Below are 22,463 nucleotides of genomic sequence, written 5' to 3'. Positions count from 1 at the left end.
TTGGTCCCCTTCCTACAAACTCTGCAGGAAAACGGCTGCCCCCTCAGGAATGTAAACTTGGCATGCTTTTCGGCCGGTTTCTGACTGTCTCTCTCTTTCTCATGATAACAAAAGGCCTACCCCACTATCCCACTGCTAAGGTCAAGGCTCTGCTTACGTTGTATAGGTGACCATTCATGATTAGAAATGCTTCACGTTCTTCCAGTGAAATTATTTTCACCTTTCCAATAAGCTCAGTAGGAGCTAGGTTCTGTGAGCTGGGAAAACTCTAGTTCAAATGCCATCTAGGCTAGTTCAGATGTAGTGCCCAAACCATGGTTTAGTCAACATGTCTGAATTCCCCATGCTTCATGTTTTCAGCATTGATTGTGGTTACAGTGCAGGGGTGGGGAGCCTTTTATCATGATCTGCCTCACAGGCCAAATTTCACAGACGGGGGTGCGGTTTCCACCCACCTGTCAATCGCCAGACATCACAAATGATGCCAAATGATTTGCTGCTCTGGAGTTCGTTGGAGCAGGGCTTCCACTGTGGCTGCCCCTCTTCTGTGGAACAGCGTTGCTGTCAAAATATGACAGGTGCCCATTATCTGTATTTTCCAGAAAACAATTGAAGACACTTTTGTTCCAACATGCATTTTCCAGCTGAAAGAAAAGGCATTTGCCTTAAAGATGTTGATTTTTAAAACTATATTTAGTAATTTCTTCTGTTCAGTTTTAAAAGCCATTTTAGTTGTTTTGTGATATGTATGCAAATCTTCAGTTGTAGAAGCTGTACATCTAAACAGTACAGTGGTACCTCAGGTTAAGTACTTAATTCGTTCCGGAGGTCCGTTCTTAACCTGAAACTGTACTTAACCTGAGGTACCACTTTAGCTAATGGGGCCTCCTGCTGGCGCCGCCGGAGCACGATTTCTGTTCTCATCCTGAAGCAAAGTTCTTAACCGGAAGCACTATTTCTGGGTTAGCAGAGTCTGTAACCTGAAGCGTATGTAACCTAAAGTGTATGTAACCTGAAGCGTATGTAACCTGAAGTACCACTGTATCAGTATCTGAATGATTTTTTAAAAGAGGGGATATTGCCTAGCGCTCCTTCTAACGTTGGAATAGGTTGTGCAGGAGATGCATATGTAAAAGGAGATTCCTAAATGATGAAGCAAATGATGATTAGTGTTAGCACTGGTGCAAGTGTAATGCTGCACGGTGATTAACGTTGGAAAGGAATTTGCAAAGAGAGGAGGAGGAGGAGGAGGAGGAGGAGGGAGAGAATAGAGCGTGAGAGCCTGCAAGGCACTCCCAATTTTTCTAACGTGGTTTAGAAACTGGGAAATGTTCTGCCTGCCTTAGACTTCGATCATGCTATGCCAGATACCAATATAGAGCCTTCAGCTCATGCCTTCTGCAGCCGGGCAGAGACTTAGGGAGCTAACAAAAAAACAAAACAAAAGGAGAGCTCCACAGGCAGCGCGAGAAAGCAATGGGTGGTACACTGCGACAGGATGGGCTTTGATATAACAATGTATCTTTTTATGAAAATATTTATGTGAACTGAGAATGTGACTTTTGTTTTCATCGTGATCAGATAAGGCCACTCTCGCATTTGATTTTGTGTTTTAACTAAGAAGAATGCAAGACCTGAGACGGTGCCAGCCAAAAGGTGACTTGAACTCAGGGGTGGAGCCCTTTTGTCAGGGCCACAAATGAACTGACCCTTTGAACTGTGGGTAAAATGAGGATAAAACTGGACACCCAAGGTCAACAGCACCACAGTCGCACAGAAAAGACCGGTGTGGCTTGTGGCTAGGGATGGGCATATCTGTCAGTTCCTTCGTTACTTCATCTTATGTCCAGTTCTTCACATTTGGATACGCACGAAAATTCGCCAGCATTTTAGTGTGAATTTCTTGTATACATTTGTATGCATTTTCTCTTAATATATATGCAATTCCCTCTGCAGGAATGCATTTCTGTATGCAATTTTCACAAATGCATGCATTTTCATGGAAACTTTCCTCCAGCATAAGCATTACTTAGCTGGAGAACACCATTATTATTATTATTATTATTATTATTATTATTATTATTGATTGGCCAGGAGGAGGCTGGAATCCTAAATGGAGGACCGATTTGGGATAGGGATGTGTGCTTAACCCCTTATTTTCCTGCTCAAAATTCCCCCTCCCCAACAGCTTTTCTCCATTCAGGAGAAAAGCTATAGGGACTCTAATAGGTGCTTTTCATTAGAAAAGAGTAAGTTGGTGGAATGTTACAGATGACTGCAAGGAGCATGTCATTTGGGTTTGAAAACCCTCTCTCTTAGCCATGTGCAGTGCAGATTATTGCGTGCTTATGAACATGCACCCCGCACTACTGTTTCTGCTTCATGCATTCCGGCACTCGCCACTCTGCTCACGGGTGTATCTGCAGCAAACCCCTTTGTTATGTAAAGTGTGAATAGTGCTTTGTGGACTGAACCCTTCGAGTACTTCATGGAAGAAACATGAACCTGCGGCCAACTTCCCTCACTGCAGCCCATTCCATATACGCCTGCCAAGATTTATCTGAAGTTGTTAAAAGCTGCCAATTTTTGTATGTTGCTTTTCTTTTTTTTAAGGGAAAAGAAGGAGAGGAAGGGTGAAACGACAAGATAAAGTCCTTAATAAACATAGAGATAGTAGGTAAAACTTTCTCAAGTGGCTCCCTGTTTCTAATAATAAATATTTATCCCCGGAAAGCATTCTTTGTGGCATAGCGAAAGATTAGCAACTCGGCCTTTGCTATTGTTCGGGTGGTGATCCGAGGCGGTAAGATGTGAAATTCAAGTTGCCTGCAAAAAGAGGTGCTTCCCGTTAGCGGCCAAGCCCTCACCCTCCTAGTGAAGAGGAAAGGGCATCATGTACAAAGCCTCGCAAAAACGATTATCCCATATCTGTCAGGCTGGAGACAACTAGGACAAACAAACTCAGGAAGTGGCAGGGAGTTCAGAAACGAGAGGAAATCCATGGCAGAAGGGGGGAAACTGAAGAGATTGCGCTGATCCGAGAACCAAAGTCAACTCTGAGCCACAGCGTGCCAAGCTTTTAGAAGAAGCACTGCTTGTCTTATAATACAAAACTGGCACCCACAGCTGGCGATGGCTGCAGGGACGATTCAGATGTTAACATTCGGAATGATAAACAGCCTCCCCTCCCCCGTCCCCTGCACGCCCCCAAAAAGAGAAAGAAAAAAAGTTCTGTGTAAGCAAGCAGAAACAAAACAGCCAATCCGGTTGCTAAGAGACATTGGCCCTCAGCCAAAATCAAACCAAGAGCCTTAAGAATTCTTTATTCCAGACCCGCAAAGAAAGTACCTGTAGATGACGCCATGTTGGTGGAGAAACATGAGTGCCGATGTGACTTCTGCTGCATAGAAGCGGGAGCGGGGCTCGTCAAATTTGCGCGAGCGCTGGATCTGAAACATTAGGTCTCCTCCATTGACATATTCCATGACGAAAAAGAGGCGGTCCTGAAATTCACGAAAATAGTGCTATTTAGCCGATTGCTTCCAGCCGCACAAAGACGCAGCTGTACGTACGTGGCACATTAGGAAATTAGGATCTGCATCCAGAAACGAAAGAAAGGAAAACCTGCACGTTTTAAGCAAGTTGAATGTATGGGTTTAGCTAATGAGCAACAGCAAATCACAGGACCCAAAAAAGTACTTTGAAAAACGATGGGTATTACTTTAGAATTGCTGCATTTATTGTTCATTTTTGAAAGATCCAATTTACCAGCTGTACAATTTACCAAGAACTTTTGCTGAAGCCTCCCGTAATCACGTGGTGTTTCCTTCCACCATGAAAAGTAATTCATGTGAAGACGGTTGCCATGAGCCATAGGGGAGTGTTCACAAGCCAAAACAAGCAGATTCCCCACGCTCCCACAATGGTGGAATGGGTCAGGGTTTCACACCCATAAAACCCAAGAACAGATAGAAAAGCCACTTTAAATTCTCATTTACGGAGAGCCTTTTAAGCAGACACAGCAAGGTTCTGTGGGATGGAGGGAGGAGTCTGGAACCAGGGAGTCTGAAAGTCAAAGGCAGGTTCTTTCCTCTCTGCACCACTATGGCAGCCCTCCAGAAGAGGCACATGCTAGTCTGTGCTGCTCTCAGGCACCACCAGAGAAGTGGTACTGCATATTATAAATAAGCAACAATCAGTGACAAAAGGGGCAAACCAATAGGATTCCAACTGGTCCTTTAAAGCCTCAGACATTTGCCTGGTTCCTTACTCAACCATGAAGCTCATTGGGTGACCTTGGACATGAAAAAGCACTGACCAAAGAATATACTCATTTTAAAAACGACTCTGTTTTCTATGCTATTTGGAGTCTAAGAAGGGAACTCTTAGACTCAGGGGTCAGTGAACTTTTTCAGTAGGGGGCCGGTCCACCGTCCCTCAGACCTTGGGGGGGGGGCTATATTTTGAAAAAAATATATGAACGAATTCCTATGCCCCACAAATAGCCCAGAGACGCATTTTAAATAAAAGCACACATTCTACTCATGTAAAAACACCGGGCAGGCCCCACAAATAACCCAGAGGTGCATTTTAAATAAAAGGACACATTCTACTCATGTAAAAACACGCTGATTCCTGGACTGTCAGTGGGCTAGATTTAGAAGACGATTGGGCCGGATCTGGGCCCCAGGCCTTCGTTTGCCTACCCATGTCTCAGAGGTAGTTGTGAAAGAACCCTTAAAGTCCAAGGATTAAAAGCACGAATGATCGCTAGTTGCAGGGCTGAAGTCCAGGGGTGAGGCCCAGAGCCCAGAGCATGCAGGGGCTTCCCACCCTCGCTCAGGGGAGGAGGGAATTGCTCTGTGCATTCATGGGCATTTTCCTTGGACTACAGAATTAGAGCCACAAGGTTATGGCCTAAGAGTGCTCAGCGGAAGTAAACAGGACTTCCCTTGTGGGAGGGAGAGTTCCGGACAGCGAGCACATCAGAGCCCCCCCACCAACTGGATCAGGGCCAGTGTCAAGATATCTGGGAAGAATGGTGAGGAGGAGGTTGGGATGAATATAGCCAGCCAGCAGATAAGTGGAGCCTAAGTCATGGAAGCATATAGGCCAGGGGTCAGCAAACTTTTCCAGCAGGGTCCACTGTCCCTCAGACCTTGTGGGGGGCCGGATCATATTTTGATTTTTTTTTTAAAAAATGAACAAATTCCTATGCCCCACAAATAACCCAGAGATGCATTTTAAACAAAAGGACACATTCTACTCATGTAAAAACACGCTGATTCCCGGACCGTCCGTGAGCCAGATTTAGAAGGTGGTTGGGCCGGATCCGGCCCCTGGGCCTTAGTTTGCCTACCCATGATATAGGCCATGGTTGATAATGAGACAATTTTATAATGGACTAGCAAGGCTTACTGCCAGAGATTTGGATAACTATTTAAAACCAGCATGAAAAAAAATCAGGCTTTCTGGGCAGCAGGCACACTTTTCCTCTTCTGTCCATTTTCTACACGTTTGCTCTTGCCTCTGCTCCTCTCAGCATCCCAGCCTTCATCTTCTCCTTGCGTCCATGAGTTGGCTGTCTTCTTATACCCATGGCTGCTCTTTTCCTAGTCCTCTTGACTCCTCCTTCCCTAGTCCCTACAGGCCAGCCTTGCCCATCAGTAGGATACCAGCAGCTCAGCCAAAGGCAGCCCTAGAAGCTACACCTCTTTGATGTCAGGGCAGTTCAGCCAATCACTATCACTACAGACCACGCCTGTACCACTTGTGATCCAGCAAGCTGAATGCAACTCCTCAGAGGCTCAATATTAACCCTCCAGCTTCTACTGTCTGCCTGGCACTGCCCAAAAACTCAGGATGGTTGTGCCTCTGGGCCAGAAAACAAGGCTGAGAGGCTCACAGTAAAGGCCTGATTTGGCTTGGTAGCAACAACAACAGACAAGTTTTCCAGGCCATTTCCAGCCCCCACTTTTTTGTCTCCTTGACTTTAAAATAGCCGGTTGTAATGTGACAGTAAAAAAACCACAACCAAAAACCAAAAACAGAAGGAAAACAGTTTTAAATAAAATTAATTACTTATCAGGGTGCATTGGCTTTACAGAGAACATTTTCTTGTTCTCATTTCAGACTTGCCAAAAGGGGGATTAATCTGCAATTATTTTGTTTGTGAACTTTCCTCTTATTGTGGGTTATGCAATTCAGGAGTTCCCAGGGCTGCTTTACGGTACGGTGTTAAAAAATGACCACAATTTTGAACTTAAATGATACTTGGACGTATGTTATGGGGAGGTCTTCATCAATGCAGTACACAAATGAAATATGTCACATCATTTTCCACCCAAAAAAGTACATTTATATTTTTTTCAGGCATTTATAAAATATTTTGAGTGCTGATGTAATTTTTCCTGAAATCCTCATCCTCTTATCGAGCTCTGTGTAAAATTTCAAAGAGATCTGATCATTGGTTATGGAGAAAAAGAATAAAATGTACATGTGCCGAGGGTCTCAAGACGGACAGGCGCCGCAGATTTCATGAAATTTTGAAGTACTATAAAATTAAAACCGTTTGAGATAGAGGGGAAAAAGAGGTAACGGGCCTCCCCTTGGAAACAAAGCCTTTCTATATATATATATATATATATATATATATATATATATATATATATATATATATATATATATATATGCTTTCGTAGATTTTCACGGGTACAGGAATGCAGGTTTTGGTGTCTTCGGGTGTCTTCCCGTGTAAGAGTTGGGGTGTCTAGGCGACGTTTCGACGAGGTCTCACTCGTCATCTTCAGGCTGGTGCTTTCGGCTTCTTGTTACTAGAACAGAGCAGGATCTCAGTGTTTGAGTTCCTATAAATACTGTTGAGGGGGTGTGGTGTATAGCCTCCAACGTTCTGGGCAGAGAGGGAGTTCCCAGGTTAGTGTGCCTTTTCTTCTTTTGTTCCTTAATTACTTGAGGGATATCTTGAGTGATTTCTTGAGTGATATTCTGAGTACCACTTAGGAGGGTCATTAGGTGTGGATTAGTTGCTAAAGCTTTCGTGTCTTGACCTCTTGAGCTTGTGAAGAGTTTTTTTGAGAAGATGGCTGTACTGCACTTAGTTGTGCTCTGGCTTGGCTTCGTGTATAGGGGCGAGCTGTGGTTTTGTGCCCTGTGCCAGCCAAATCTGTGTAGGGATTGCAGGGGGGTGCAGCATCCGGAGGTGCCACTATGGTTTGGCTACTGGATGGTGTCTGTACTTTATCTGTGGAGAGGGTCTGGGTTTGGGTCTGGTGTGGTTGATTGGAGATGGCGCTCTGTGTGTCTCTGGTTCTGGTGTCGGTTTTTGTGGGGAGGGCTAATTTCCAGATGTCTGGCAGGCGGGACGTGTCGTCACGCTTGTTCATGTTGTGAGGGTGTTTCTCTATCTCGATGGCTTCCATGATTATTCTCTTGTGGTGATGTTCCATGTTAAAGAGCAATTTGGAATCTGCAAAATTAATTTCGTGTCCTGTTTCTTTCATGTGTTGGTAAAGAGAGGAAGTTTTTTCTTCTTTTTTGACGGCATTCTTGTGTTCTGCGATACGTGCATTTATTCGTCTGTTTGTTTGTCCAATGTACGTGGCTGGGCAGACTTTGCAGGGTATTTCATAGACCCCATGGTTTTCTAACTGGATTTTATCTTTTGGGTTTCTGAGGATATTGGCTATTTTTTGGTTGGTGCAAAAGGCTGTTTTGATATTGTGTTTATGGAGGATTTTGCTAATTTTATCTGTAGTGCCCTTGATATAAGGAAGGAGGGCCATGCCATTGTTTTCTTCTGTGTCTTGGTTTTTGGGGGGTGTTTCTTTTTGGATTAGCTTCGTAACCCTGTTTTGTTGGTATCCGTTGGCGATTAACACACATATATATATATATATATATATATATATATATATATATGGCCTATATATATATATATATATATATATATATATATATATATATATATATGAGAGATATTTGCTTTCGTAGATTTTCACGGGTACAGGAATGCAGGTTTATATATATATATATATATATATATATATATATATATATATATATATATATATATGCAGGTTTTGTTGTCTTCGGGTGTCTTCCCGTGTAAGAGTTGGGGTGTCTAGGCGACGTTTCGACGAGGTCTCACTCGTCATCTTCAGGCTGGTGCTTTCGGCTTCTTGTTACTGGAACAGAGCAGGATCTCAGTGTTTGAGTTCCTATAAATACTGTTGAGGGGGTGTGGTGTATAGCCTCCAACGTTCTGGGCAGAGAGGAAGTTCCCAGGTTAGTGTGCCTTTTCTTCTTTTGTTCATTAATTACTTGAGGGATATCTTGAGAGATTTCTTGAGTGATATACTGAGTACCATTTAGGAGGGTCATTAGGTGTGGATTAGTTGCTAAAGCTTTCGTGTCTTGACCTCTTGAGCTTGTGAAGAGGTTTTTTTTCTGAGAAGATGGCTGTACTGCACTTAGTTGTGCTCTGGCTTGGCTTCGTGTATAGGGGCGAGCTGTGGTTTTGTGCCCTGTGCCAGCCCGATCTGTGTAGGGATTGCAGGGGGGTGCAGCATCCGGAGCAGCATCCCTGCAATCCCTACACAGATCGGGCTGGCACAGGGCACAAAACCACAGCTCGCCCCTATACACGAAGCCAAGCCAGAGCACAACTAAGTGCAGTACAGCCATCTTCTCAGAAAAAAAACCTCTTCACAAGCTCAAGAGGTCAAGACACGAAAGCTTTAGCAACTAATCCACACCTAATGACCCTCCTAAATGGTACTCAGTATATCACTCAAGAAATCTCTCAAGATATCCCTCAAGTAATTAATGAACAAAAGAAGAAAAGGCACACTAACCTGGGAACTTCCTCTCTGCCCAGAACGTTGGAGGCTATACACCACACCCCCTCAACAGTATTTATAGGAACTCAAACACTGAGATCCTGCTCTGTTCCAGTAACAAGAAGCCGAAAGCACCAGCCTGAAGATGACGAGTGAGACCTCGTCGAAACGTCGCCTAGACACCCCAACTCTTACACGGGAAGACACCCGAAGACAACAAAACCTGCATTCCTGTATTCCTGTACCCGTGAAAATCTACGAAAGCATATATATATATATATATATATATATATATATATATAGGCTATATATATAGCCTATATATATATAGCATATATATATATATATATATATATATATATATATATATAGCCTATATATATATAGCCTATATATATATATATATATATATATATATATATATATATATGTATATAATATCCCTCAACAGTTCTTAAAATCATAACATTGCAGAGTTGGAAGGGACCATAAGGGTCATCTAGTCCAACAGCCCTGAAATGCCGGAACCTTTTACCCAACTTGGGGCTCAAACCCATGACCCTGAGATTAAGAATCTCCTGCTATCCTCCGAAAGAGCTATTGCAGATGGGGAGTTAAAAGGTCTCTATCAGGCTCTATGGAGAATCTCCTTTGTGGATGCATTGCCCTTTCTTGAAACCATCAGTGGTTGTGGCCTCCTTATAGATGTGCTAGGGATTGAGGAGAAATTCACTCAGTCTGCATCTTAAAGTGAACTGGCCGAATTCTCTAGTCTTGCAATGATACGTGAATTAGAATGAAGCTGTCAATTGAATTACACACTTCTCTGAATTCACCGGACAGTTTCATCTGGGAGGGTGTGTGTGTGTGTGTGTGTGTGTGTGTGTGTGGAGTACACAAAATGCACATTTTATGGGAAGTTACGTTAAAAATGCATATTAAGGAAAATGTATTAAAAGCATACAATGCACTGAAAACTGTACAGTGGTACCTCTGGTTACAGACGCTTCAGGTTACAGACGCCTCAGGTTACAGACTCCGCTAACCCAGAAATAGTACCTCGGGTTAAAAACTTTGCTTCAGGATGAGAACAGAAATGGTGCGGCGGCAGCGGGAGGCCCCATTAGCTGAAGTGGTGCCTCAGGTTAAGAACAGTTTCAGGTTAAGAACGGACCTCCAGAACGAATTAAGTTCTTAACCTGAGGTACCACTGTACTTTAAGGGGAGAATGCATACAAAATGCATACTTTAGGAGAAAGTGTGTGTCATTTAAAAGTGATTCCCTCCTTATTTATTTTTTTAACCCACAAGAAATGGGATTGCAAAACTGACAAGGAATGGAAATGGGCTGATTGCCCCTAGCGTGACCACCTCCTCACCCATGAGAAAAGCGTGGAGCACATTATCATTGCTTCCAGGACTCCCTAAATGTAAACCACCAAGAATGGAGATGGGCACTCCTAAGGAGAATTTATGAGTGATGACCAACCGCTTCCTGCAAGGAGGAATAAATATCCGTGCCAATTGGTTTTGCTTTCCCCCAAGACTGTCCACTAACCCTTCTCTGTTTACACACGCAGAGATACCATCAACGGGCTGATGAAACTTCACATAAATACCAGACAAAAAGGTAATGTCTTTCATGCATTGTTTTCAGCCTGAGAAACGTTCACTGTCCGTCTGCATAAAGAATATCCTTCCCTTCCCACCTCCCCCTGAATTCTAACAGAACCTAAGCTGCCCTTCCTTTTCTTTATTTGTTTTTCCACTTTTTAATTTAATAACGCTGTATTAGATTACGGTTGTGACGAAAAGCACACTTAGTAGCGAGGAAGAGGGCATGTGCAGGGATAGCTAGAAACCCAAGCGAGACTCTCAAGTACGTTTCTGAGAGCTGGGCGGCCTGTCAGCCATGTGAAGACAGCTTGATTAGCTGAAACACCACGGAGCAGGAATAAATCACGCAATGTGTTTCCCACTTTCAAATCTGAGACGTGTGTCCGTGCTGTGCGTCAGGCAAGCAACATTGTCACCGCCAGCCCCCGACGCGAAGAACTACCCTGGCCCACAGTTCAAAACCCCCGAACCAGGAAAGGCATCATACACACACCCCTCCATAACTAGAATTCACAAGCAGATAAGACTTATCAGCATTCCCCAAGTGGCATTTTTCCCTTGTTTAATGTTTCTCATATAAATGGGTGTGAAGAAATCTTTCCCGATGCCAACAAGTCCTTAAAACTTGAGTTCACTGTGTCAATAGATCTCCAACCCTCCTCCCTCCTGGAAACCATTCCGGTAAGTTGCAGTATTTCTTCAAAGGCTAAAACATAGCACAATTGTTTAGGAAAATAGAAGCATTTCTGAACTCTGGAGAATGAAAGACCCGGGCAGCTGAAGCCTTTACACTGCCTACTGAAACCACCCCAGGTGAAGGCTGGGCTGAATATCCTGCCCCACTTTTCTGGGACCATTCATCCCTTGAGAAAAAAAAGGGGGGGCATCATCAGCATCTAAAGTTGTGGCGGCTGGATATTTATCTTTCAATTTCTTTGTAAAGCCTTTCTTCAAAGTGGGACTTAACTTCAAGTGGGATGGACCTCTGGAGAGTGTACTCTTAAGAACTTCAGAGAGCATAGCCTTATCTTTAAAGGTGAGGTGGCCGAGGGTTTTCTTTACTTTCTTTTCTTACAGAAAAAATTGCACTGCAACTTCCTTGTGCAGCACCTTGGCTGCTGTTAGTTGCTGCTGGCATTCCTGGGAGAGAATGCCCCTATGGGACTGATCCTACGTCACGATGCAAAGCATTTCAAAGGGGCGTTCACAGGGACGAAAGATAACTGCCATGGTTCTCCCTCTCTTTCTATCCTTGCAACAAGCCTAGGACCCTCATACCTACGGGACCACCTCTTCCGGTATGCCCCACGGAGGATCTTAAGGTCCATAAATAGCAACACCCTAGAGGTCCCAGGCCCTAAGCAAGTCAGATTAGCCTCAACCAGAGCCAGGGCCTTCTCAGCACTGGCTCCGGCCTGGTGGAATGCTCTGTCTCATGAGACCAGGGCCCTGCAGGATCTGATTTCTTTCCACAGCGCCTGTAAGACACAGTTGGTCCGCCTGGCCTTTGGCTTGGAATCAACTTGATCGCCTCCCCCTATTTCCTTTTTCCTTCTGTGATGGAACTCCTATTTGGGGACTTCCCTGCCTTTTTTCTGTCCCATGTAGGACCAGCCTGGATAGTTGGCCTTGGTGAAGATTTGATGTTTTCATCCCCAAAAAAGTTTTTGATTTGAGTTTCTACTGAAAAGAGGCTGCATTTTAATGTACTTTAATCTTGTTTTTAAGTTGTATTTTAATCAATTGTTTTTATACCTGCTGTTAGCCGCCCTGAGCCCGGTCTTGGCTGGGGAGGGCGGGGTATAAATAATAATTATTATTATTGTGAAGAAGAAATTTTGGCTCTGCATGTGCAGCTGGCCCGAGGTCACCCAGTGAGTTTCACAGCTGAGCGGGGATACAAAGCAGCATCTTCCCAGCTATAGTCCAACCCTAACATAGGAAGGGACCTTATGATGTGTCAGACCATTGGTCCACCTCTGCATTGCCTACCCTGGCTGGCAGCAGCTCTCCAGGAATTCAGGTAGGGAGTCTCTCCCAACCCTAACCAGAGTTTCCAGGGATTGAACCTGTGACTTTCTGCTTGCAAGGCAGACAATCTACCACTGAGCTATGGCCCTTGGGTTCTAACCACTACACCAGGGATAGGCAACATGGCAGCCTCCAGGTGTTACTGGACTACAGCTCCGAACCAGCATGGCCAATGTTCCGGGAAAAGGAGGACTGTAGTCTAGCAACATCACATTGGCAACCCCTGCCTCTCACCGTGCTGGCAATACTTTGCATGTAACTACAAGGCAAGCCATCAAACAATCAATGCAGTCGGTCACCAGGAAAGTAAGTGTGGCCAAGCAGTCAACGGCACCCCAGCCTTTACCTTAGAAACAAATTGCTCAGGCAGCGGAGCCAAGCCTTGGTCAGAAGTGGGCAGGACGCTATTGGCTCCTCCGCACACCTGACCCCTGCTGAGCTGTAACTGCAATTCCACCATCTGGCCATGTGTAGCGGTGGCGCTGAAGCACAACGATCCAGCTGTTTCTTCCTTTGGCAAGCAATCACAGGGGATAAGGCACCCAGCTCAGATGGCCAAAGTCCCCGTTGGAAAAGTTGGTGTCAGGCTCGACTAATATGCTTCTACGTTACAACCTTTCCAAAACACAGAATTTTGCTAAATGAATGCCACCGTCAAAAGGGAGATTTACTATAGCCAAACAAATACATTGTGCCCTTGGCACGTCTTGCAAGAAGCAATTTGATTCAAGATTATGGGGTTGGGGGCGGTATGAAATTCTTTCCCAGCCGGCATAAAAAAACTGTGATTACTTAACTCTATTTAAACAGGATGCTCAAGGAGTTTGTTTAAAATTACTGAAAACTGCAGCGACTATCCCACCCATTAGGGCTTGAATAAACACTTCCTGCTTCTGATTGAAATTGCACAGACACACTAGACTTAGTACACAATATTAAATGCAAACTAGAGAAAGAGCTGAACAACAACAAGGCTAATGTTCCAGACTGCTTCGTCTCCATCTTGGGAGAAGTCCATCAATGAAGACTACGTGGAGATGCACAAATGGCAAAAAATAAAAAATAAATAAAAGTAAATTGGTATTCAGGTTTACATACACAGACATTCCATTGAAGTGATATACAACGCTTACTGTATTTCCGTAAGCTATGCTCTGAAAATAACGTAATCACTCAAAATTCACATTTTACCACTATTATCTCCACATGGTAGATGAGGGTAGGCAGAACTGAATGCAAGTTAAGTTGTGTTGACAAGAAGCTGCCCAGAATGGCTGGGGAACCCTGTCAGATGGGTAGGGTATAAATATTACTGTTGTTGTTGTTGTTGTTGTTGTTGTTATGCTTTTCTAAGGATTCAGCTACATGTGACCAGTTTTAAGGGATGTTGCTTAAAGCTCTGAACCCTTTATTCCAGCTGTACTTTCCCACATGGGTGGAAGAGGAGGAGAACTGAATGCTCTAGTCTGGCTGTATTGAGATCTTATTTAAAGCTGGGAATTACTTCTGGTCATGGAGACCCACCAAGAGAGAGAGAGAGAGAGAAATGGATAAAAAAACAACTGAGGGAAACATCTAGATGGAAGAGGATCCAACACACCACTAGCCCAAAGACACACACTCAACACCCCTTATAGGTAATCAGTAGTAGATTGGATTCTGCATATAGATCTGTCGCAGTGCTGGAGTGAAGGAGTGGTGGGTGGTGAAAGGCTTAGGTACACTTGCTACTTCTCTACTACAACTCTCCCTCCCCAGTGCTGCTTTTCTCAAGTGACAAGCTTATGCTAGGGCTTGTGGCTTCTCTTACACACGTGCAGTTCTAGGCCCTGTGAACAAAACTGCCAGTGTGCAGATACTCGCTAGCAAAAGCAGGAAATGAACCCCCTCTCCTGAGCACGTGAAGTGTTTCAGCGAAGTTCCCATGTACTTATATGAAAAGGTCAGCCAGTGACAACAGTAGGCTCCAGCTTCACAACGCAGCAGGAGACTTCTAAAAGCCCTGTGATCATCTTGAATGGAAAATGTAGAAAAAAATACTGTTGGGTCGCAAACTCTGCCCCGGGTCTAAGAAAGAGCTTATTTGCACAATTAATTTGGACGCAGTGTTCCGAATAGCATGAAATCCGTTCAATTTCCATAAAGCCAGATTTCTTTGTGACTGGTCAGATAAATCCCGCTGGGATGGAAAGTTAGCAGGAAAGAAATGGTTGGAATGTACTAAGGCGGAAATCTCATGCAAGTCGCCCTACTCGTGAGTAATAAGCAAGGCAGTGGTGGGCAACCTGCAGCCTTTGGTTTAAATTTCATAGAAGATAAAGGGGGGGCATAGAGAGATAAAAGTGGGCATCCACTCACTTTCGGCTTTGGACCCGCACACTTTGGTTTAGGCTCCACCCACCATGGATTCTGGCTTCTCCTACCACCAGTATGTAGCCCTTACAGATTACCCCAAGGGAATGCAGCCCTTTTCTAACAGTTACTAATGCCATGAAGCTTATTCAGGAAAAATTACTATTGTATAATAGATTTAAGTATCCTTATACCTCTGCCCAGATCTCGAAAAATCATTGCTTTTATTTAATTATTCTATTTGGGTTTTTTTATGCTATTTCATCTATTTCATTTCTCTCTCTTTTAAAAAGTATAGCACAACCATTATGCACTCTTATTAGTCTTGGTGGTTCAGTAGTTTTTGCTGGCTTTATTATTAATTGAATTTTTATACCGTCCTTCATCCAAAGATCACAGGGCGGCTTGAAATACAAAAGCACAAAAATACATACCTAAATAACAAACAATAAAGGATCTAGAAGCTGGAAGCAGGGACCGTCCACTCAGTTAGGATGCTTCCAACACCTTCAGATATTTCAGCTCTGCAGTGGAATTCTTCCCATTTAGTCCAACTTTATAGTGTAGATGTTCTAGTTACAGGTAGGTAGCCATGTTGGTAGCCATGTCGTAGTCAAAACAAAATAAAAAAATTCCTTCCAGTAGCATGCACACGAAAGCTCATACCAATAATAAACTTAGTTGGTCTCTAAGGTGCTACTGGAAGGAATTTTTTTATAATGTATATGTTGTTTAATTATCTTAATTTTACAAAAACCAGCCAGCCAACCAACCAATTTTTAAAATGTGGTACTTCCTGCTATTATCTGCTTTGGGAATGGAAAGAAGTGAACATGGGATATAGATTCCAACCAATGTTCCACGTGTCGTACCCACAATGCATTGTGTGCTTCCATGCCACACAACAAGAATCTTAACAGAAAATAGTGGGATGGGGAAATGAGCACTTACAACATGGGTATATACAGTTAGTTGGACTTCCAAGAAAATATTGCAGCATGGGCAGCTCCTGTTCAGGGTTTCAGCCAGCAAGCCAGCCATGCCCTTTTGCAGTGTAGTGAGCATGCCAAGCCCTAATTGGGCTGTTTGGTTCTCTCTCTCCCCCCCAAAAAAACTTTTGTACTTGGGTTCCCCCAAGTCTGCTGATCCATCCTTTCCTGTACACAGACGGGGAATAAATTCACTATTAGCAGATAGAATCCCTACATATTTAGGGAAGGGAACTTGACAAACAGATACCATTTTTGGTGGCACATCTCCATGTTTCTGATGGCGTGTGTTTCTTTGGACAGAGGCCAAGGGCTTTAAAATTAGCTTAAACTCAGCCCTCGCTTTACACACCAGTTTTTGAGGTTTTGTAAAGCTTAACTCTTGGGTTTGTCGTGGCACGGAAAAACGACCGTGGAAGAGCTGCCATCCTGTTAGGAATCCTCATAAAAAAGAAAGATGTTTCTGAAAGGAATCTGCAGAATGTATTTTTCTCCCTTTTTAAGATAAACTGAGAAAGGAATGCGTACGCTTATGGATATTGTTAAGAAGCTACTTAACACAGGTTGCGAAAGTGACATAAACGATGCCGTTTTCCCAAATCAGGCGATGATCTGGCCCCCCTAACCCAGATTCTTGCCAAACTACACATGCATGAGGCAGGTGGGAAACAAACCAAGCTTTGGAGAAAAAGCTGTGCCTTATTTGCTCCTCTGTGAGGTAGCTTGTGGTTTTTTGAACAAACCATGATTAAAACGAACCGTGGCTCTGTACTATGTGCAATTGTAGCAAACTTAGATGCAGTTGAAAGAGAAGCTGAACTTTCCTCTAGCAACTACATGAAGCTCTCTGGGAAGCCTGGCATTAGAACAATCTTCTCCTGGCAGAAAAGAAGCCCATTACATTCATTTCATGCAGCCTATAATAATTCTAAGTGCTGATTAGGATCAAGTAACTTTAAAAACCATTATGATTCAGTTCCCTAAGTAATTGGGCTGAGAGGGCCCTTCAAGATGGACTTAATAAAGCAAGATTTACACTCTGAATTACTTCACAATACTCAGACTCATTCTCCCAGCCGGAAGTCTCGTACAGGCTCAATGGAATTCATATTTTATGTCATGGGAGCCTTTGGTGACCCCCTCCCCCAATCGCCTTCTGCTCATAGGAAAAAAATAAACTAGAAATCAATTCACACAACCTCAAATGCCTCTTAGACAACTGGTTCCGTTTGCTTGTCAGGTGGGCTTGTTAAGGGCCGAGCCAAAGAAAACATGTCTCTATGTCTGTGCCGAGCAAGAATAAAACAATAAAAAATTATTTCAGCTGCTACAGCTCAGGAAGTAAAACAAAAACACTACATGGAAGCAAAAAGGCGGGGAAAATCCTGGCTTTCAGACTCCTTGTTCTCTTTTGAACCTTATTGTCCAGCTCTTAAAATAGGCACCAGGCTGAATTGAAGTTATGTCAATTCTTTAAAAACAAACAAACCCCAAGCCAGACCTGGTTCGGTTTTTCATCTAAATCCAACCTGCAGTTCACCGAGCCAGACACAGCCATGCCACAAATTGTACCTACCAAGAAACAGCTACGGTCAGCTTTATATATAAAGCAAGTGGGATCTGCAGTGTATGTTCAGTGCCTAGTAGGAGTGCTCCCATGCAACAGTAATGGGGAACCTCATGCTTGGGAGCCGAGTGCAGCACTCGAAGTCTCTCTGTCCAGACCTCAGGGCTCTTCCCCAGTCCATACCCCAGGCCCTGCAAGATGCAACTATCACTGGCCATGCTCCACGCCACCCTTTCTGCACGACGGTACTCTTGAACTGTGATGATGTCTCTTGTTTTGAATTATGGTGCTGGAGGAGACTCTTGAGAGTCCTGTGGACTGCAAGAAGATCAAACCGATCCATTCACACATATGGGAGAAAACAAATTGTTGAAACTTGGGGCACTGGCAATGCTGGTGCCAAAGCCCTTTGTGTGGTGTGTGGGGGTGTGGGGGTGTGTGGATTCAGGGCGCATTTGCAAATCCCACCCTACCATCAGTTGTAATGGCGCACCTTCTCTGCTTATTAAATTTTCTTGTAGCAAACAAGAAAATATAATGTTATGAACTTTTTCTCTTCTGAGGAAATTTGGAAGTTAAACATTATGGAATGTAGGTTGGCTTGACTGAATAAATATTTACCACTCCTGACCCCCTGAGAAAGAAATTTGTTCCTTCCAAACATTTCATCCACACAGGGAAACCAGCAGGGCTCTATGCCAATTTATAGAAGTATTATTATTATTATTATTATTATTATTATTATTATTATTATTATGGATGACGTCTCTTCTCTACGGAAGCTGGCCATTTTTAGTCTCTGCTGTGCTACGGTGGTGTTACCTTTGAGTCACAACACTGCAGAACATCTGTGTGCTTTTTTTTTTCTTGTTGGTTTAAGGAGATTAATCTAGCATACAAAATCACAGTGTGTTACAACAAAGCTTTAGGCATGTTGTGAACTTGTTAAACTGTAACTCTAGAAAAGATGCCAAATTCATGTCTGAGAAAGGCAGAGTTCAGTTCAGCTGGAGCTGTTCCTGTTTAGGCCACTGCTAGCTGGCGAGCTTGCAACAGATCCGAACACTGCATAAACCCACAAACCAACAGAGGCTTCGCCATGTTTTTAATTATTAGCCCACAGCTCTGTTTTTTGTTTCATTCTTCCGTCAAATTTCTCCATAATTCCACACTGAAACACCATGCAGAAGTGAGGCAGAGATGAACAAGCCATGCAGAATTGATAATATAAACCAGCTTTCCCCAATCTGGTGGGAATTGTAATCCAAAATTCCAGGGAAGGCTGATGGAGACCATTGTGCGTGGGCGGAGGGGGCAAGCTGGAACCCAGAGACCATTTCTGGCCTCGTGTTCAAATGCCAAGAACGCACAAGTAATGCTACCCTAGACCGCAGAGGGAGGTGTGCAGAGAAGTCTAAGGAGGAGAGATGGTGATGATCACTAGCTTTAACCTCTTCTAAACATACAATGAGTTGGTAGAGTAGGTGCACCACTTCCAGACAGGAATCGAACTTTCCCTGAAATGCTAATTCAGCCTTACAAAGAAGCTCTCAGAAAGTACAGTGGACGCTCGGGTTGCGAACGTGATCCGTGCGGGATGCACGTTCACAACCTGCAGCGTTCGCAACCCGCGTCTGCGCAGGTTGTGATTCGGCGCTTCTGCGCATGCGCAACTGCCGAAACCTGGGCGTAACCTGTTCCGGTACTTCCAGGTTTCAGCAGTCCGCAACCCGAAAAAACACAACCTGAAGCAGCTGTAACCTGGGGTATGACTATACCAAACTGAAACATTAGCTTTTCGCTTTGAACCAGCAAGGATCTTCTCATGGGTCTTTAAGTGTGGCAGGAGACCTTGAGATGCAAGTAATTCTTGCTTGCTCACTGAGACCTACTTTGTTTCTCGCAAACAAAGGGATTGGACAGTGGAGAGACTATGGCTGCATTCAGACAGCACCTTGTTCTGTTTTCCTGACATTTCCTTACCTAGTAATTTCAGTGTCTTATACAGTCATAACTCGGGTTAAATGTGCTTCAGGTTGAGCGTTGTCAGGTTATGCTCCGTGGCGACCCAGAAATAACGGAGCGTGTTACTTCCGGGTTTCGCTGTTCACGCATGTGCTCAAAATGACGTCACGTGCATGCAGGGAAGCAGCGAATCATGAGGCGCGCATGCGCAGATGTGGGTTGCGTTCACTTCAGGATGTGAATGGGGCTCCAGAACGGATCCCATTCGCATCCAGAGGTACCACTGTATAATCTTTCACACAATGCAAAAGCCATTTCTGGAAATCTAGTGGAAGCTTAGTGCTCATTTTCATGTTAGCTGGTTCCAGAAAAAATCCAATTGCAACCCCCTTGACTCAGAAAAAAATTCCTTCCAGTAGCACCTTAAAGACCAACTAAGTTAGTTCTTGGTATGAGCTTTCGTGTGCATGCACACTTCTTCAGATACACACCCCTTGACTCAGAAAGTTTAGTGTCGTAATTTCACATGGCAAAATTTGCTGTTGGATCCCAACATACAGTTCCTTCACAACATTTAAAATTTAGTGGGACATGACAGCATATTGATATTTTAAAAGTTCTGTATCGCAACAAGTACCACAGTGACAGGAAACATTGGAAATTGGGACAGGAACGCTAGCATTATAATCAGTAAAACTAATAGCGTAAAATTGCACGTCTGAATGTAGCCAACGACAGCTTCACAGAACTAACTCACAGGACTACTGTGAAGATGACACTTAACTTGCAAGAGAAACAATTAATAATCCTAACTGTTTCTCTGTGGAAAAGGGGAGTTAAAAGCAACAGTCACTTAGGTTTCATCATTGTCCGCCCCTCTATACAAAAATAAAGGTGGCCTTTAAAAAATATCAATTATATTGGCACAGACCTGAATGTGCAGCCTTAAAAGCATTGCTTGGAATACCTAGGGACATATTACAAAGGCGGCGCCAGTGTAGGAAGGCACAGTTAACCTTGACAAGAAGGAAAAGGGGGTATTTCAACAATAAGCATTTTCCTTTTTATTAGCATCTGGCTTCTTGAACTTCACTTAAGCAGAGGAAGTGTTATACAGCTGGGCTACTGCTGTTACAAAGAGTGGTCTCCCCCCCTTCTCTTTTTAATAATGTTAGCATAAAGGATAGCGGTAGGAAGATGTACAACACTCCCACAAACATTTCTTTTGTAAGCCTGCATTCTTCACTTATCTTAAGGGCTGCGGCTGCTGGGTCTTTCTCTCTCCTAAACTGAAAGTCTAGCAGCAAACAGCAAATAAGAAAGAAAGAGAGAGAAAAAAGAAAGCAAAGAGAACTTTTGCTCCCTCTCTGATAATACTGCAACTTGAGACCACCAATGAAGCCAAGATTTGGGAGAGAGAAAAGAAAGTGCTCCTTCACATAGCACATAGTAAAGGTGCGGAATTAGTACTCCACCGTACAAATGGCCGCCAGCTTACATGGCTTTAAAAGAGGACTCAACAAATGTATGGGAGATTTGGCTATCAACAGTTAATAGCCACCATGTTTATGTTCCACTTCCATTGTTGGAAGCATTGAGCCTCTGAATAGCAGTTGCTGGAGGGAGTGATGTTGCCTTCAGGTTCTCCTTGCAGTTTTCTCAGAATCATCTGGTTGGCCACTGTGATGACAAGATATTGGATTAGAGAGGCTTTCGGCCTGATCTAGCAGAGTTCATGGGACGCAGGTGGCGCTGTGGGTTAAACCACAGAGCCTAGGACTTGCCGATCAGAAGGTTGGTGGTTCAAATCCCCGCGACGGGGTGACCTCCTGTTGCTCGGTCCCTGCTCCTGCCAACCTAGCAGTTCGAAAGCACGTCAAAGTGCAAGTAGTTAAATAGGTACGGCTCCGGTGGGAAGGTAAACGGCGTTTCCGTATGCTGCTCTGGTTCGCCAGAAGCGGCTCAGTCATGCTAGCCACATGATCCGGAAGCTGTACGCCGGCTCCCTCAGCCAATAAAGTGAGATGAGCACCGCAACCCCAGAGTCGGCCATGACTGGACCTAATGGTCAGGGGTTCCTTTACCTTTACCATAGCAGGGTTCACATTATGTTCTTATGAAGTTTACCAATCTCAGAAGCTATTGGAAGAGGCTCAGGTTGACTGGGGCAACCCAGTCAGATGGGTGGGGTACAAACAACAAACAAACAAACAAACAAACAACGCCTCACTCAGGGCTGGTGCTCTCAAAGGCCAATGAGGCAGCTGTTTAGGGTGCAGACCTCAGAGGGGTGCATTTCTGACCTTTGAGGGGCACAGTTTTATGCAGATTAGTTTTGTGGTAGCTCATAAATTTTTCATAATATTTCACTTTTATTTTATATTTCAAAGGATTTTGTCATTTTTGAAGTAATTCATACATCAGAATTTTTTTTAATGTGTTGGGTGTAGTGAAGGGTTAACCTTCTGTGCCTCAAGCCTGAATGTATGAAACAGACCATAGAGTTGATTGGAGGAGTGTGTGTGTGTCATTAATTGGAGAACTGTGTCATAGGAGGGGAAAAAATCTAGAATACACTCTATCAATCACACCTCACTACAGTAATATCTCTCTTTGTGTAGATCTGTGTCTATGCGTGTGTATGGAATACATGATGGTGAGGAAGAGTTATTTTCCTGTCTGGGCGTTCACCCATATAATAGCATTTTAGTCTCTAAATCTAAAAGTCTGTAGGAATAAATTAATGCAACTGCTGACTAATGCCGTTAGAATATTTTAACCATGCAATTTCACCTTGCCTGGGTGGAGAGATGTTAAGCAAAGTTTGGGTGTGCTATTCTGATTTTCAAGCAAGTTCTAGGCCAATTCTTTAAATCAAAGGTGTAAAGGGATTAAGCTTGCAAGCCTACACACAACCTGTTAAAAAAATCATTATGCTCTTTAACCTGCCTATATCATTCTTGTCTGTGATCCAGAAACTTCAAAAAGGCAAGCAAGAAGTCAGAATGCTTCAATCAGCAAAAAGCCATTGTGGCTGTAAGGCTTGTTCATGCAACATAAACTGTACTTCAAGGAAGCTCAGTT

The 22,463-nt window shown here is 43.7% G+C and overlaps 1 protein-coding gene across 1 annotated transcript in view; it reads right to left on the bottom strand.

Annotated features, from left to right (window-relative positions):
* Nucleotides 1–22,463, bottom strand: part of PRKCE (protein kinase C epsilon) — a 318,307-nt gene that overhangs the window by 36,095 nt on the left and 259,749 nt on the right. The window contains exon 11 of the mRNA XM_081188544.1: nucleotides 3,349–3,503. Within this exon, the coding sequence (XP_081044670.1) occupies nucleotides 3,349–3,503 (155 nt within the window). The remainder of the gene's footprint in view (nucleotides 1–3,348; nucleotides 3,504–22,463) is intronic.

Source organism: Podarcis bocagei (genome assembly GCF_964188305.1).
Source record: "Podarcis bocagei genome assembly, chromosome: 3".
NCBI lineage: Eukaryota > Metazoa > Chordata > Lepidosauria > Squamata > Lacertidae > Podarcis > Podarcis bocagei.
The sequence above is the reverse complement of the archived record's forward strand: the minus strand, read 5'-3'. Positions and strand labels throughout refer to the sequence as shown.